The sequence below is a fragment of the Anoplopoma fimbria genome, chromosome 18 (genome assembly GCF_027596085.1).
Source record: "Anoplopoma fimbria isolate UVic2021 breed Golden Eagle Sablefish chromosome 18, Afim_UVic_2022, whole genome shotgun sequence".
Taxonomy (NCBI): Eukaryota; Metazoa; Chordata; class Actinopteri; order Perciformes; family Anoplopomatidae; genus Anoplopoma; species Anoplopoma fimbria.
Genome location: NC_072466.1, coordinates 1,326,872 through 1,343,807, shown reverse-complemented (window position 1 = coordinate 1,343,807; position 16,936 = coordinate 1,326,872). Strand labels below are relative to the sequence as shown.

The 16,936-nt window shown below is 40.2% G+C and overlaps 1 protein-coding gene across 1 annotated transcript; it reads left to right on the top strand.

Moving 5' to 3' along the window:
- Positions 1-1,552: 1,552 nt before the first annotated feature.
- Positions 1,553-16,669, top strand: LOC129107133 (snake venom 5'-nucleotidase-like). Its single transcript, XM_054618525.1, has 9 exons — positions 1,553-2,462; positions 7,020-7,242; positions 8,436-8,624; positions 12,464-12,661; positions 12,751-12,905; positions 13,360-13,468; positions 14,109-14,258; positions 15,145-15,345; positions 15,431-16,669. The coding sequence occupies exons 1-9, from the start codon at positions 2,160-2,162 to the stop codon at positions 15,604-15,606; spliced, it is 1,704 nt and encodes a 567-aa protein (XP_054474500.1). The 5' UTR covers positions 1,553-2,159; the 3' UTR covers positions 15,607-16,669.
- The last annotated feature ends 267 nt before the right edge of the window (positions 16,670-16,936 follow it).

Genomic DNA, 16,936 nt, shown 5'->3' with positions numbered 1-16,936 from the left:
AGGCTGACAGACAGACAGACAGACAGGCTGGTTGCTAAATGACTGTTTCTCTCTGAAGAAGGTCCTGCTGCTGAACGTGGAAACTGAACAAAATAGAAATGAAAACATTGTTCAGGCTCATTTGAGAGTGTGAGGTCTTCTTCCTCTTCAAGGTGACAAGAAGGGAAACCAACAGCTGCAGCAGCTGTCTCTCTCTCTCTCTCTCTCTCTCTCTCTCTCTCTCTCTCTCTCTCTCTCTCTCTCTCTCTCTCTCTCTCTCTCTCTCTCTCTCTCTCTCTCTCTCTCTCTCTCTCTCTCTCTCTCAGTTGTATTTTAAACTTGTCGACCTTTACTGGCAGTAAGAGAGAAGCGTGAGCAGTAGCTGCTGTGTTTACATGCAGCTTCACCAGAGCTGTGCTGATTAAAGAGTGTGAACGATGCACAGTGTGTGTGTGCAAAATCAATGTGTCATTAATGAATACAGTGTTCATCTTATGTGGGTCGACACGTTGCATCATTTAGACATTCCCAGCTGAAATTACGTTTCTTTGCAATAGACCACATGACACATGACACGTGCAATACAATACACTGTGCAATTATAGCTATGATAGTTTTTTCTGTCTGTAAATATAATATTTCAGTTATTGTTGACTTTTTTCTTGTTGATCTTATCTTATCTTATCTTATCTTATCTTATCTTATCTTAACATAGCATTTGTTCCTGATAGACATTTTCTTGCTTAATGATAAAAAAGAAAAGAAAAGAAAAAGATGATCTTCAGTCTCTTTCAGGTTTTCTTTCAGGAATCCTGCAGAACAAACTGCAGTTCATTTTATTATAAGAGACACACAAACATCTTCCAATCCCAGTGTCATTAAGATAAGATAAGATAAGATAAGATAAGATAAGATAAGATAAGATAAGATAAGATAAGATAAGATAATCCTTTATTAGTCCCGCAGCGGGGAAATTTGCAGGCTTACAGCAGCAGAGAGTAAAGTGCACACAAGAGACATAGTAGAAGACAAGATAAAAATAAAAAATGAAAAATAAAATGAAACAAGTATTATAAATAAGCAATAAGAAATAAATAAAAAAACAGTAGAAAAAACAACAACAACTGAAATATTATATTTACAGACAGAGAAAAAACAACTATTTTAACTTTTTTAACTATTATTGCACAGTGTAATGTGTGATGTATTGCACAGGTGTTTGTTGTCATGTTATTACTGTCATGTTATTACTGTCATGTGGTCATGTTTCTTTATATGTAACCTTGTGTTCATTGTGTGTCTCTTAATAATTAATTGTCAGTTTCATTCCCTCATTAAAAGCTGCTGCAGTCTAAACATTAACCAACAAACCTCCATCCAGCTCAGACTCCAGACTCCACCCAGAGTCAGTCAACACGTGTGAGCAAGAGTCAAAGGTGGGGGAAACACGAGAGAAGAAGAGGCGTTTCATAACAACCACCCTCCTCCTCTTCCTCCTCCTCTTCCTCCTCCTCTTCCTCCTCCTCCTCCTCTTCCTCCTCCTCTTCCTCTTCCTCCTCCTCCTCCTGTGCCTGGTCTGCCCAGCATGTGGTGTCAGCTGCACTGGTTTAAATCTTAAAGAATCTTCATAGAACCAGAAGGAGCAAAGAGAACCAGAAGGAGTAAAGAGAACCAGAAGGAGTAAAGAGAATAAAGAGAACCAAAGAGAATAAAGAGAACCAGAAGGAGCAAAGAGAATAAAGAGAACCAGAAGGAGCAAAGAGAATAAAGAGAACCAGAAGGAGCAAAGAGAATAAAGAGAACCAGAAGGAGCAAAGAGAACCAGAAGGAGCAAAGAGAATAAAGAGAACCAGAAGGAGCAAAGAGAACCAGAAGGAGCAAAGAGAACCAGAAGGAGCAAAGAGAATAAAGAGAACCAGAAGGAGCAAAGAGAATAAAGAGAACCAGAAGGAGTAAAGAGAACCAGAAGGAGCAAAGAGAATAAAGAGAACCAGAAGGAGCAAAGAGAATAAAGAGAACCAGAACCAGTAAAGAGAATAAAGAGAACCAGAAGGAGTAAAGAGAACCAGAAGGAGCAAAGAGAACCAGAAGGAGCAAAGAGAGCAAAGAGAACCGGTTCCTGTGGGTCATGTAAGAGAACCCACCCCCGTCCCCGGTGCGTCTTTACGCACGGCGCAGAGATGGAGCCTCGGCTGTGCCTCCTCCTGCTCCTCCTGCTGCTCCTGCTGGGCTCCTCCTCCTCCTGGGACCTGGTTCTCCTGCACACCAACGACGTGCACGCCCGGGTGGAGGAGACCAGCGGGAGGTCCGGGAGATGCGGCGGCGTGGCCCGCAGAGCGACGATGATCAACCGGACCCGCAGCAGCCAGAGCAACGTGCTGCTGCTGGACGCAGGAGACCAGTTCCAGGGAACCGTCTGGTTCAACTACTACAGAGGAGCAGAGGCGGCTCACTTCATGAACTCACTGCAGTACGATGCCATGGTGAGAGACACACAGAGACACACACAGACACAGAGACACACTTCATGAACACACTGCAGTACGATGCCATGGTGAGAGACACACAGAGAGACACACAGAGAGAGACACACATGAACACACTGCAGTATGATGCCATGGTGAGAGACACACACAGAGACACACACAGAGAGACACACACAGAGACACACAGAGACACACAGAGACACACAGAGACACACACAGAGACACACAGAGACACACACAGAGACACACAGAGACACACACACAGAGACACACAGAGAGAGACACACACAGAGACACACACAGAGACACACACACACAGAGACACACACACACACAGAGAGACACACAGAGACACACAGAACACACAGAGACACACACAGACACACACAGAGACACACACACACACACACACACACACACACACACACACACACACACACACAGACACACACACACACACACACACACACACACACACACACAGACACACACACACACACACACACACACACAGCTGTATGAGTTATTGATTATTGATAACTGATCAGCTCATTTAAAGTTTCTGTCTGCTGATCTGATGTGTTCTCAATGAGAAAGTCTTCCAGTAAAGTGACTGTTTAGTTTAATCAATAGATACATTATAATGACTTTATTCATACTTTATGATTCAGTATTCTGATCCTTTATCATAAGTGTAGCGATACCATGTGGTATAAATACAACCAGTGAAACTCCTAAAACCTTGAAGATGTTTTCAGCAAAATGTGCTTAAAAACATCTGTAAACGTTCTCGTTATGCAATCAGTGTTGTATTGACTTATTGATGCATGAGTCATAATCATCACATTTTTTTTAACTATAATCATTTGTTTTTATGTAAAATCATAATCTGCAAAATAACAGCAGCTGTCATATAACTGGAGTCAGAGTCTTAAGTTCATAGTTACTGTAAAATAACTTAATGTCTACTTTTTATTAGTGTATAATTATGCTGTTATAGTTTTACTTTAGCCATAACTGTCACAGTTCTTCCTCCATACTGTCAGTAGCTCCATACTCCCCTCTCACTCTCTCACTCTCCTAATTGTCTCACTCTGTTCACCTGCCTGCCTCTCACCTGCTCATTACATTACATTACATTAGAGTCATTTAGCAGACGCTTTTATCCAAAGCGACTTACAGGAAGTGTATTCAACATAGGTATTCAAGAGAACTACTAGTCACCAGAAGTCATCAGTGCATCTCCTTTCTTAAACAAGCATCTCAAAGCATAAACCAGAGCAAAAGTATAGTGCAGAGGCAAATTACTACGAGAACAATAATTGCAACAGACTAATACGAACATAATAAGTGCTACAAACTACTACGAATAGGATAAGTGCAGTAAACGAATATGAATCACTCTGCTGCACCTCCAACCTGCAGCATTTAAACCCCAGTCAGTCACACACTCGCTGCCACATCGTTGGTTGCATTTATGTCAGACCTTCCAGCAATTTCCCGTGGACTGACTTCTTCTTATTATTATATTCCTTTATTGATCCCCATGGGGAAATTCAAGTGTTGCAGCAGCTCAACTACACAGACAGACAATAAATACAACATACTATACAACTACACAGACAATAAATACACATACTATACAACTACACAGACAATAAATACACATACTATACAACTACACAGACAATAAATACACATACTATACAACTACACAGACAATAAATACACATACTACACAACTACACAGACAATAAATACACATACTATACAAATTCTTGTTGCCGACCCTGCCTGTCTGGACTTCCCTGCCTTGCCTTTGCCTCGGTTAACGACTCAGCCTTCTGTCCCCGACCACGCTTTAGCCTCCGCTTCCTCTGGTTTCCGTCTGCCTGATCCCCTGCCTGTTTCCCACTGTGAGTCTGGCCCTGCCTGTCTGTCTGCTGTGTGCTCAGCTTTAAATAAAGCTCCAGAACTTTATCTGTCCCCTGGTCGTTCTGCTTTTGGGTCCACACCACATCCGTGACACTAATTATAACACTGAGAGTCTGTGGTTTGTTGGTGACAGTAATTACTGTGAAATCTGGAATGATTTTGTATCTCCTGTCAGAGGATTGTTGTAGTTTAAGGCCATTATGTTTCAAAATTATAGAGCATGAGGTAATTTTGTTTATTTGTTGTCTTACATTTTTACTGATGTGATGTACAGTTAACAAACCACCAAAGATAAACATAGAAAGGTCTCAGCTCAGACTCAGTGATAGGCTGAAGTTGATTTATTGATTCAGGTCTAAAGGCCTCATTCTTAATTTGCTTAATAGTAGAAACTCTGAGAGAGAGAGAATGTTTTAATGGATCAGCTGTTTAATCTGGGGCGAGTAAATTAATGTGTTAAATAACGAATGTCCTTATTTTAACCAAAAAAACATAATATTTTCTTGAAAATAAACAAGTAGTTTTGTTTGAATTCACAAAGTTTACCATGTGGTTAAACCTGCGCTCATGTTTGGGAATGAGAACGGCTTTAAATGACACACCGGCAGCCACAGAGCCACAGAACCTGGGACAAATAGAGGAACTTCAGATGTGATTCAGATGCACAACGGGCTCTATTTACAGTTCAAGGGGAAAATAAAGTTGTGTATCATCAGCATAGAGGCGAATATATCCATCCAATATCTTTAGAAAATATCACAATCCTGCAAATAGCCTTCGATGAGTTGTTAACAGGTCCAAAAGTCAAATTTGATTGAAAACTGAGCGTTCTTTTAAAGATCTAGATGACATAGAACCTTTTAAATCCACATGTGAATGATTTCAGTGTGTCTTTAGAACCTGCTTCACTCTGAAATAATCATTTAGATGTTGTTGAAAGAGCATTTTTATGTAACCTGAATGTCTAAAAGGTGTTCAGACCAAACATGAAGAAAACTATTCGCCTTCGGTTACTCGCACGAATACGACCGGTGTGGTACGTGTGTTTTGGAGTATTTTGCCATTTGCGAATATTTGCCCCTAACTCCCCTCTTGGGAATACTGACTTGGTTCGTAGCAAAACAACATACAATGTATTTCTGTGGGCTCTTTTCCTTTTTTCTTCAGTCTCTGCTCGTTACTGACGTTGAATCATGGAGCTTCGGGTTTCCAGAGACACCGACAATAAGTTTGTCCTCCGTGAAATCAGGAGAATATATACGTTGATTGGCTTTTTGTCACACACATTTTTGGATCAAGTTGAAACATTTTTAACTCGTTTATTTGAGTCTATTGACTCATCCTGATTTGGACCCGATTGTCTGCAAATCACCACATAGATGCTCACTGGGTAACATCTGCCTGTATTAGTTATTAATAACAGCTTTTTCTTCTAAAACAAAAGACATTCCACTTAGGTAATATGAGGTGTGTGTGACGAGTTTAGTGAAGCATCAGAGTATCTGTGTTTCCCCAAAAAACAGGTGTGTTTCAGAATGAGAACAAGTTTTTCCCCAGTCATGTGTTTACATGCTTGTGGACGGATCAGGAACAAGTCTCTCTCTGTTCTGCTTTTTTATTTCTGGTTAATTTAATCAGTTGGAGTCGCGTGACGACCAGACTGTAGTTTCCTCTCGTTATAATTCTGAGAAACTGCTGGATGTCAGATATCAACATCCATCTTCCTAAACACTTAGGGTTTGGTTTCCTGTATCTGGATCTAATTAACATTCTTACTCTTTAACGAGCCGGGGAGGTACGTTTGTTTATTCATATTCAAACAAACTGAACTAAAGGACGAAACACTTCAGAGTTAAAGTAAACTGTGACTGACATGCTCAGCGTCGTTGTGCCTTAAAGCACTAAAGAGATCACCTGATTGATCAGCAGAAGGGGAATCTAGTCTCTGGCCCCTCGGATGAGGGAGGTCAGAGGTCAGCATCAGTACCTGGATCTTCCTAGTAAGAAAAAGCTTTAAATGACATCCTTCCAGCCAGTGGGCCGACAACTGTTCTACCGACCTGATCTCATGGGAAGGCGTATGAATGTTGTTGCCTTTCTGCATGTCATTATTGCACGTTTTAGGCTTCTCGTGAGTCATTTGGCGCCACATCATTACTGTGAAACAATCGCTGTTGGGTTCAGGAAAAAAAATCATGGTTTGGCTTAAAATAACTACGTAAATTAAGTAAAATGCATGCCAAAACATTGCAAACAGAAAAAAGCATTACTTACATAACAAAGAAACAGTTCTGGACACCGAAGATACGCTGTTGTTCTTAGTTCCTAGAGAGCCTTTAGCTTTACGAGGGGTTTTCAGTTGGTTTCAATCTGCAACCACAACGTCTTAGCTGCCACTAAATCCTTTAAGTAGAGTATCTGAGTGCTTTTTCCATCTTTCATCATGTCATGTTGTTTTCTTTCATGTTTAAAGTTCCCTCTTTCTTATTTCACCATCTGCAGAATCTAGAGGAACTATTCTCTGTGTGATTTTTTCTTATTGATTTTTTTTACTAAGCAAAGGCCTGAATGTCAATCTGCAGTTCTATTTTTTGAGTTTTTCTTTTTTGGGGTTTTCAGTGTTTTGGAAATCACGAGTTTGACAACGGAGTGGAAGGACTCATGAAGCCGTTCATGGAGCAGATCAAGTGTCCCGTTCTCAGCGCCAACATCAGACCGGATGAGACGCTGGCCTCCACCTTCGGCAGCTCCTTTCTACCGTATAAGATCCTCACTGTTGGCACTGAGAAGGTCGGCGTGGTGGGATACACGTCGCGGGAAACCCCGGCTCTGTCCAAACCTGGTGAGTCTCATGCTCATCTGAGGGCCTCCACACTGTAAACATGATGATGTACTCTCTTTTCAAAAAGTAGAAAAGTAAACAGTTTCCTCTCCAGCTGTCATGAAGAGTTAGAGGGAATTTTAGGTATGTTTAAGAGAAGGCCTTGGGAGGAGCAAAAAATCATGTATGCACGATTTAAGAGGCATAAATCCTTAATCAGAACAGCTCTTCATCTGACTGTACAAGTTAAATATGCTTTATTTTAGTAACTACATTGTCCAGAAGAACAAACATCAAAGTGAAAGAAAACAATCAAAAAGCTTAAAAAGTGGCAGAGAATGTTGTTGTTTTTGGCACACGCGCCTGAACAGCTACGCTCTGTCACACGGTAGATGGCAGCCATGACAGTTCAGAGACACATTTTATTGAGAAATCTCACAGTTCCATCATGTTTTACAGTGGACGTTCAGTTCCCTTCGTATCGTGCTTTAAGGCCTTCGTTCTGACCGGCTTCCTCCCACTCAAAACAGTCTAATCAAGCCGATCCAAACACCTCATGAGAAAAAAAAGGCAGAATTAAGTTTGCTTTTGAAAAATAAAGGCCAGACTATCATTAATGTAGTTCAGGCTAAATAAAATCCTACGTACATTTGCAGATGATATGATTCTGTTTAGTTGTGTTAAGGATTTGATAGAAAAAATAAATGAAAAGCTTTAGTCTTTGCTAATTGTGGAACACAAAACAACCATTTTTATACATAATTTTGAAATTGAAAGTGTCTGAAATGAGATTTAATAAAATATGTTACATTATGGTGTAAATTATGTGTAAATTATGTAAAAATCAAGCAAAATACAGTGTAGAATACATGCTTCATTATAAACGTTGTACTGTTCACTTCATGTATACTTCCATGCAGTACTTTGTTGTATGGTTAAAAAAACATATATTCTTTTCTTCAAGCTTTAAGAATTATCAACAAAACTACATATCAGAAACCAACAAATCCACAGTTTATGCAATAAAAGGCTCCAAAATACAGAGAATAGGTAGATTTTAATTTTCAATTAAGTTGAATCGTCCAAATTAAATGGACAACCTGCTGCCAGAAAGTATTTAAGTATTTTAAAGTTTAAAATGAGAGAATATGCCTTGAGGGGGATTGCATGTTTTAAAAACACAAAGGGTCTCACCTGTCCACGTCGCTCTTCAGGGCCACACCTGCAGTTCGAGGACGAGGTGAGCGCCGTGCAGCTTCAGGTGGACAAACTGCAGACGCTGGGGGTGAATAAGATCATCGCTCTGGGTCACTCGGGCTTCACCACGGACCGGGAGATCGCCGCCAAGGTCCGTGGAGTCGACGTGGTGATCGGTGGACACAGCAACACGTTCCTCTACACAGGTAGGACGGCGTATACACCAATACAGCTGCTCACATCACAGCTGTCATGGGTCTGTTTATCTGGGTTTCATTCATTCAGTCATGGGGCGGCTGTGGCGTAGTGGAGAGCAAGGTAGTTCTCCAATCAGAGGGTCGGTGGTTCGATACCCGGCTTCGGCAGTCGATGTGTCCTTGGGCAAGACACTTAACCCCAAGTTGCTCCTGAAGCCATCGGTGTGGACTGATGATGAATGTTAGTTAGAGTCTGATGGTGGCAGCTTGATGGTAGCCTGTCATCAGTGTGTGAATGGGTGAATGATATGTAACATACTACTGACTGTAAGTCGCTTTGGAGAAAAGCGTCTGCTAAATGACTGACTGACTGTAATTCCAACTTTCACCCTGGATGATTCCACTTTAATACTGCATTCATGTACACTAAAATCCTCCAACATACAAGCGTTCATGCATTATTCTTGGATGGTTTCCATCCACTGCTAGCTTTGTAGTCACAACATATAAATGAGTTAGCTCCTTTTGCAGTGTTGTTATTTATCTGTAGAGGAACTTGGCACAAACAAATGTGTGTTGTTACATTTTTATTATATGCAACTGCAAGAGATGTTTATTCTGGCCACTAATGTGTTGACACTTGATAAGATAATCTTTAATGTCCCACTGCGGGGAAATATGCAGAGTTACAACAGCAAAGGGGACCAGAAGCACTGGTACAAAACAAGATATAACAAATGTGTTAATAAATAAAAAAAACTAACAGTGAAAAACATAATATTAAAATACATATAATCGTAGACAAAATGAATGTCTGTGTTCACATTATTGCACATATGAAATAAAATACAAATGTAATGTTGATGTTGCACAGTGGTTAACATTGATATTTACACTGCACATTAATTAATAAATAAACAATTTTTCAGTTAGCTAGTCTACATTCTGCTGTAAATATGATTTGTTGCCTCCCCCAGTTCTGTTCTGATACAAATATACACATTGTGCAGCAGAGAAAATAAACACAACAAAGATAAGATGTTTGTGCAAAAGTAAAAATGAAATCTAGTGCAGACCAAAGGGATGCAGGGGACCAGTGTTGGGTAACTGAGCCAGTTAAGAGGTGAAGTCTGAATCTCCAACTATGAACTACATCTAAGAGACTAAAGTGAGCAGAGTCTCAGAAGAACGTTGAACAAATTTGTGTTTTTATATTTCGTTAGTTTGTTAATGAGCGTCACAGACGGTTGGGTCTGTGGACCTTCAGCTTTGTTCGTGAGCTCATAACTTCCTCGACGTCTTCTGTGGTTTTTCACTGAGCAGAAACAGCTTGTTAGGATTAAAGTGTCAGTTATTGCTTTATTTCACTCTCCTGCAGTGTCTGACACTGAGCTTTGTTAGGAGAGGAAACTCTGAGTCGCCATAGTCGCGGTGAGGTCGAGAGTAAACTCGGTGTCGACATGAGTGTGGTCTCCGTAAATAACTCTCCAGACTTTAATACAAACAGGAGACTGAGGGAGGGCTTTTGGTTTGGACTCCAGGCTGCAGGAATGTTTTTCTGCTGCAGAAATCAGGCAGCGGAAAAGTGTCCTTGAAGCTGACAGTGATGTGTTCAAGGCCTCCTGTGAAGTGCAGATTTGTGCTCTTAAAGTCAGTTAAACCCACAGAAAGAAAATAAAAAACATGAACTTTTTCAACCTTTTTGCTACTAGAGGCAGAGACACCAAGATGGCCGACTCTGAGGCTTTCTCCTCTTGTTTTCTTGTGCAGTGTGTGATCACGTTGAACTTAACAAGAGCCATCAGAGGACATGCTAATTGACATGCTAATGGATGGATGTGCTAATAGAACCACTTTTGCTTAAAACCAAAAAACATAATTCACATCTGTTTGGAAGAGAGATTGTTTTTAGAAAAACCACCTGACCCACACTAGTGTCGTACTGTGAACTTGAGCTTCAACTGTCTTTGTGTCTCTTTATTGTGTCCATAAAGTTTATTAATCAATTAACCGATACAGAAAATGAATCTGCACATATTTGTATAATATTTAAAGTACATTTTAAAGCCAAAAAATGAAACATTTGATGGTTCAAGCTATATAATGTGAAGATTTCCTGCTTTGTAACATTTTAATTTTTGTCTCCAAAAAGCCATGAAAAAACATTTACACTTTAGGTTTTATTTTACAAACAAATAATTGTCAGATGAATCTATTATGATAAACATCACCAGCTGGAGTAAACACACAACAAAACATACATAAATCCACAAGAAGACAACTTTTAAAATTACTAAACATCGTCTTTATTGGCGACAACAAACCAAACCTAGCTTCCTGTTTTCTTCACAATAAAAGCTCCTGTTTCCTCCTTATACAGGATAACTTGTAAACTCACATACATGCTGTAATCATACATTATATTTAATGCACATTAATAGCTGGAACTTAACTCATACTGCTCTGTAAGTCTTTAACAGACGATGATTTCTAAACCAGCAGTGAGCAGCTTTTAACAACGTTCTTTAAAAAGCTGTCATTGGATGATCAGTCACATGTGGTATTTACCAGACCTGTAATGTCACACGTTGTGCTCTTAATACAGAGGAAAGAAGTGCGTTCCTCAAAGATGACTCATCAGATTTAAGTTGATTTAGGTTTACCAACAGCGGGACCTCAGGGTGAGATCTGCTCAGAAGTCGAGTCACTGGTGTGTTCTAGCCGTGAGGCAGAAAATCCATGATGTGTTCCAAGTCTTTCTTTGAGTGCTGACAGGAAACTTTGTCCAAAGTGTAATAACTAAAAGTGTAAAATTGTTACAACATCAAACAGCTTCGATGATTTCACTGGAAAAAATAAAACAATAGAAGAAAATGTTTATTGGCAAGAAGCTAAGAGTTTCCCGAAAGTAAGACAATAGAAGCTCTGATGAAGACCATGTGCAGAAGTGGTTTTTTTTTTTAATTTATTGGACTTAAATCATAATTGTGCGCACTTCAGGGAATCTTTAACAGTTCGAAGGGATGAAATTCAAGATGAAATTCTGGGAGAACTCTTGAAGGAAACGAGTCAACAGGAAGTAGAAGTTACTTTGATACTTAAGAAAACATAAAAACATGATGATTCTAAGGCACGTTCTGCATTTATATTCTATGAAGTGGATTTCTGGACGTTTATTCAAAATGAACATTGCAGGTAATTGTATCGTGAGAGTGTAACTAGCACCGAGTCTAAAAACATGTGTATCATATTGTCTGTGTCTTAAGATTTGAGTTAAAACATGGAGTGTGATTTTTCTTTATGCAAGTTGGTGGCCAGACTATAATAACTAACTTCCTGTTGTTTGTTTGTTGCAAACTTCATATTCAAAACGTGTTTTATGCAGAATGTAAATGCTAAAATAGTTAAATATAATCATAACAGTGATTGTTATTTGTATGTGATTTTGTAAAAGAGAGAATCTGTCTCAAGACAAATCCAGAGTCTAAATTAACTATTTTTCTTTAAACAAGTTTAACTTTGATTCTGGAATCAGAAACTCAAGATTTGGTAGTTGCTCTTGTTTAATCCACAGCAGATGTTTTACAGGATAACTTGTTTTTCTGTTCTCGTGGAATTATTCTTAGGAAGAGTTTAACTTGAGCTCTGGGGAATTGCAAAGATCACATTTATAACTTTCTGACATATTATATAGATTCAAAACAAAGAACTAACCGGTTGATCTACAATGAACATACTTGGTTGCACAGACTTATAATTTCTTTCTTTCTTTCTTTCTTTCTTTCTTTCTTTCTTTCTTTCTTTCTTTCTTTCTTTCTTTCTTTTCCCTCCACACTTTATTTCCTCAGGATCCCATCCTTCCTCTGAAGTCCCTGCGGGTCCTTATCCCTTCATGGTGAAATCAGCCGGCGGGCGCCAGGTGCCCGTCGTGCAGGCCTACGCCTTTGGAAAGTATCTGGGTTATCTGAAGGTGACCTTTGACGATGCTGGGAACGTCCTGAAGTCCACAGGAAACCCCATCCTGCTGGACAGCAGCGTCCCGCAGGGTAAAGAGCACATCTGTGTGACCTTTCAAAGCCTTCTTTATGTTTGCCGTTTTTATATAAATAAATAAATGTCTGAATGTCTCGTTTAGATCAAGAAGTTCTCGCCGACGTGGAGAAATGGAAAAAGAATCTGGCGGGGTACTCAGCCCATGTGGTGGGAAGGACTCTGGTCTTCCTCAACGGATCTGCCGAGGAGTGTCGATTTCGGGAATGCAACCTGGGAAACCTGATCTGTGATGCAATGGTCAGTACTCAACCATGAACTGAAGCAGATTAAAACAAGAGGAAGCTCTCTTCTGGTGGATTGTGTGAGCTGAAGGAAAAGCAGATCAGAAACTGGATTTTATTAAAGAAGATATAAGACTTTGACTTTAATTCAAAAGCTAAAATACCAATAAATCCGTCTGGTAATCGTGGGAATGTCAAACCGATCTCACAAGCAGTCTTTATACAAACTGAATATATTTCTGCAAGATAATTTGGTTTTTTTGAGTCCTGTATTTTAAGATTTCCTAATTAAAAGGTGAGTGAAATGAAGCCACACAGAAAACGTGGAACGCAAGAACATAAAAGCTAAAATGTTTTGAGCTAACTTTGGTCCAATTCATCAGATCGTAACATTCATGTGTAATAAATGGTCCCTTACAAATCAAATTAATATAAAATGCATGGCTCTGCTTCTCCACTTTGTTACTCAGATCGACAGCAACATCAGGGTCTCAGACGGACTTGAGTGGAACCACGTCAGCGCCTGCATCTTCAACGGAGGAGGCGTCCGCACCTCCATCGACGAAGTCACCAGAAACGGTGAGACTCATTTTTAAGGTGGAAGCTAAAATACAAACAGAAATGGATATCTGATGCTTTTGGCTGGAGAACGAAAAATATGAAAAGCATCTGTCCATGTGTTAATCTTCAGTAATAACGCTGTCTTTAAAGGTCAGCCTGGATCAGACATCTGCATTTACCCTCTCACAGGAGAGTCTCCATCAATCCGGATGTTTGCAAAAGAACTGACTTGAGAATATTACCGTTGGCTCATAAAAGCACTTAATAGTTTATTTGTGATCTGCTGCTCCGTTATGAAAGCCTCCAGATGTTCTGGGTTCAGGTCTACTCCCTGTCCCCAGAGTTCAAACATGGAGAAGCAGAATTCAGTTTTTACGATCCACATAAAACATGAGGTCTCCTTTGACTCTCAGTTAGAGCTTAAAGCTTTCTGTTTGCATTTTACTAGTTCAAATTTGGGACTTTTTGTTAATATCTTTTTTTTATTCTTCTGTTCTATTTAACCTTGTTTTAGTCCTTTTAAATCCTATTTGTGTCTTTTTTTATATTGCCTTTGCTCAAAGAGATGCTCCACACTTTTGCTGACGATTCTGTGTTTTCTGTGATAAACGTTTTGTCAGAAGAACTTAATAAAACAGTGTTTATGTGTCGTCTGCAGGTTCGATCACCATGGAGGACCTGATCGCCGTCTTGCCTTTCGGAGGGACCTTTGACCTCGTGCAGCTGACTGGAGCCACGCTGTTTAAAGCCTTCGAACACTCAGTGAGACGATACGGCCAGAGCACCGGAGAGTTCCTCCAAGTGTCCGGTATGAACACTAAATAACTGTCTCGAGCAGGAGACGACACACTTTCTGAAGTGTGCAAGAATACCTGGTGGTAATCTGGTGTTATTTTAGAAAGGCTTTCTGGGGGTCTGAATGTTAATCAAGTATTTAACACACTGACTTCCTGCATTGATTACATTTCGTTGCCATGAAAGGATGATGTCAAATGAGTGGCTAAGAAATAGTCTGACACATAAGTGAGCTTAAACACGGGGACGTGTAAACGACACAAAAATGCGAAAAAACCCATGCAAATATTAAATATTGAGGACTTTTATTGTGAAAGGTAAGAACAGAAGTAGTGGATCTGGTCTTCACTGATTGTATAGAGTAATAAAGTTTCTTGGTTTAGACCAGGCAGAAACCTCCAGTTCTTTAAAGTGAAGTCAAAGCTTCCTGTGTTAAAGCTGCATTCTCTCTCCTGTCCACCAGGGGGCGACTCCTCTGGTTGTATAGAAGTCTATGAGAAAATGACTCTACTTCTCTCTTGATTTATTCCCTCAGTAAACATTGTAAACATGAGTTTATGGTCTCAATCTCTAGTTTCAAGTCTTCTTCAATACAGCATGATGTTCATTTAGTAAATGATGCTCCATTTAGAGTCAAACAGACCATAAAGCAGGGTATCAGCAGTTTAAAAAATATATTGACATGTAAGTTTATTGCACAAACAAACGCCTGCCGGTGTGTAAAGGCCTTCAGAGGCTTGTTGTCTTCAGAACCGAACCGGATCTGCTGATTTAAGATAAAGACTAATCTGAGTAGAGCTTTAGTTCTTTATAGTTTTTCTTAGAGACGTATTCTAGTTTGTTTCCTCGGAGGTATCGTTGTCGCGTATCAATGGAAACGTTTCCGTGTCCTCCAACAGGATTTCACGTGGAGTTCGACCTCTCCAAACCCGCGGGCCATCGGGTGAAGAGCCTCAGCGTCCTCTGCACCAAGTGTCGAGTTCCTCAGTACGAGCCCGTTGAGGAGGAGGAGGTTTATAAGGTGGTGCTGCCGTCCTACATGGTGACGGGCGGAGACGGATTCGCCATCATCGCTGAGGAGATGCTCAAACACGACAGCGGTGAGACGTCCGTTCTTTTGGTTCCATGAACTCGTTAAAAAGCATCGTTTGGTTGATCCTTTCACTTTCATTTTCCTTCTTTCAGGGAATTTGGACATTTCAGTCGTGTCGAACTACATCACGCAGAAAGAGAAAGTTTATCCGTCTGTTGAAGGACGCATCAAGATCTACAACTCAGCCTCCGGACAAACCGCTCCACTGGTTTTACTGGTTTCACTGGTTTCACTGGGGCTGCTGTGGACTGGATGTTGGAACATGTGAGGCGGACTTTACCCAGAATAAGTTTGTTTTTTTTAAACAAACTGGAGGCGAATATGAAGAACTAACCGGACTGATGGATGTAAATCTAACGAGACGGAACAAAAATATGATTTGATTTCCATTTTTAAATCCAGTTTTCCAGTTTTTTTAAAAGAAAAGGTGAAGCCCTACTCCCCGTGGGACAAGTTTGGACAAAAGAACAAAAACCACAGACAGTCACAGACACAGACACAGTCACTGATGCTGTGCTCGCACCAAACGCCCGGCCTTCATCCAACCTCACTGCAAAGACGCGAATAGAATGAGTCGTGTGTGTTTGCATGTTCATGATGCTGCGTCGTTGGAGCCTCCGTCATCACTGACCTCCTGATGTTGTTGAAGCAGAAATTGAGGAAATAAATATTGTATTTACCCAGAGTTCTCAGTACCTCATATCAGTACATACTACTGTATGTGCATGAACCATATGGTACAAACGATAACGACGCAGACGTATTTACGTCTACATGATGTTATTCTGAGTGTTGATGGAGCAGCTACAATGCTAGCGTAGCCTAGCAACAATCGAACCAAACTCCATTCAGAAAACAAGCATTTTAAGAGTTGTTTGCTTGTCCTCATGCGGAGAGAACTAACAAAACATAAATGTAGACTTTTTACAAATAGACATCATTCCGTAGTTATTTCAGCATCCGTCTCATCCGTTGATTGCATTTAAATCACAGCAAAATCTGTTTATTTTGGGTTCATACAGCATTAGATAACCAGCCATGCGTTGAGCCCAGAGAGGACGGCGTTTATTTTCCTGGATTATGTGGGACGACTACAACATTAGTGTTTATTTCATGGTTGATGAACCGTTGTATACACAGATGGAGACCACACTTCTCTCCAGCACATCTAGCGCGAGTAACCCGACTTTAAATTGGTGTGAACAGTGTTAGTTAGATGAAAGAAAACGTAATGTATTGAGTTAAGTGTGAAATCCTCACTTCTGTTCAGCAACATGAAATAAAAACACTTTAAACAAGAAGTTAAGGTCTCAGATTTTATTATGGCTTTATGTCACACTCCAAAGAGAAGCTTTAAAAAACAGATCTGAATCACATCCTTTAGTAAGGTTCATAAACTATGTATGTATGTATCTGATATCTGTGGAAGTGTGAAGCAGTTTGTCTTCCTCTCACTGTGACTGAACAGGTTCAGCGTTCAGCGGACTCTTCTGTCTCTAACATCCGGTCTTACTTAACCGGAGCGCCTCAGAATTCCGAGAACAAGACCTCCTCTGTGTGAAGGATCTCCCAAACCAGCGCTCGCTGCATGTTAATGG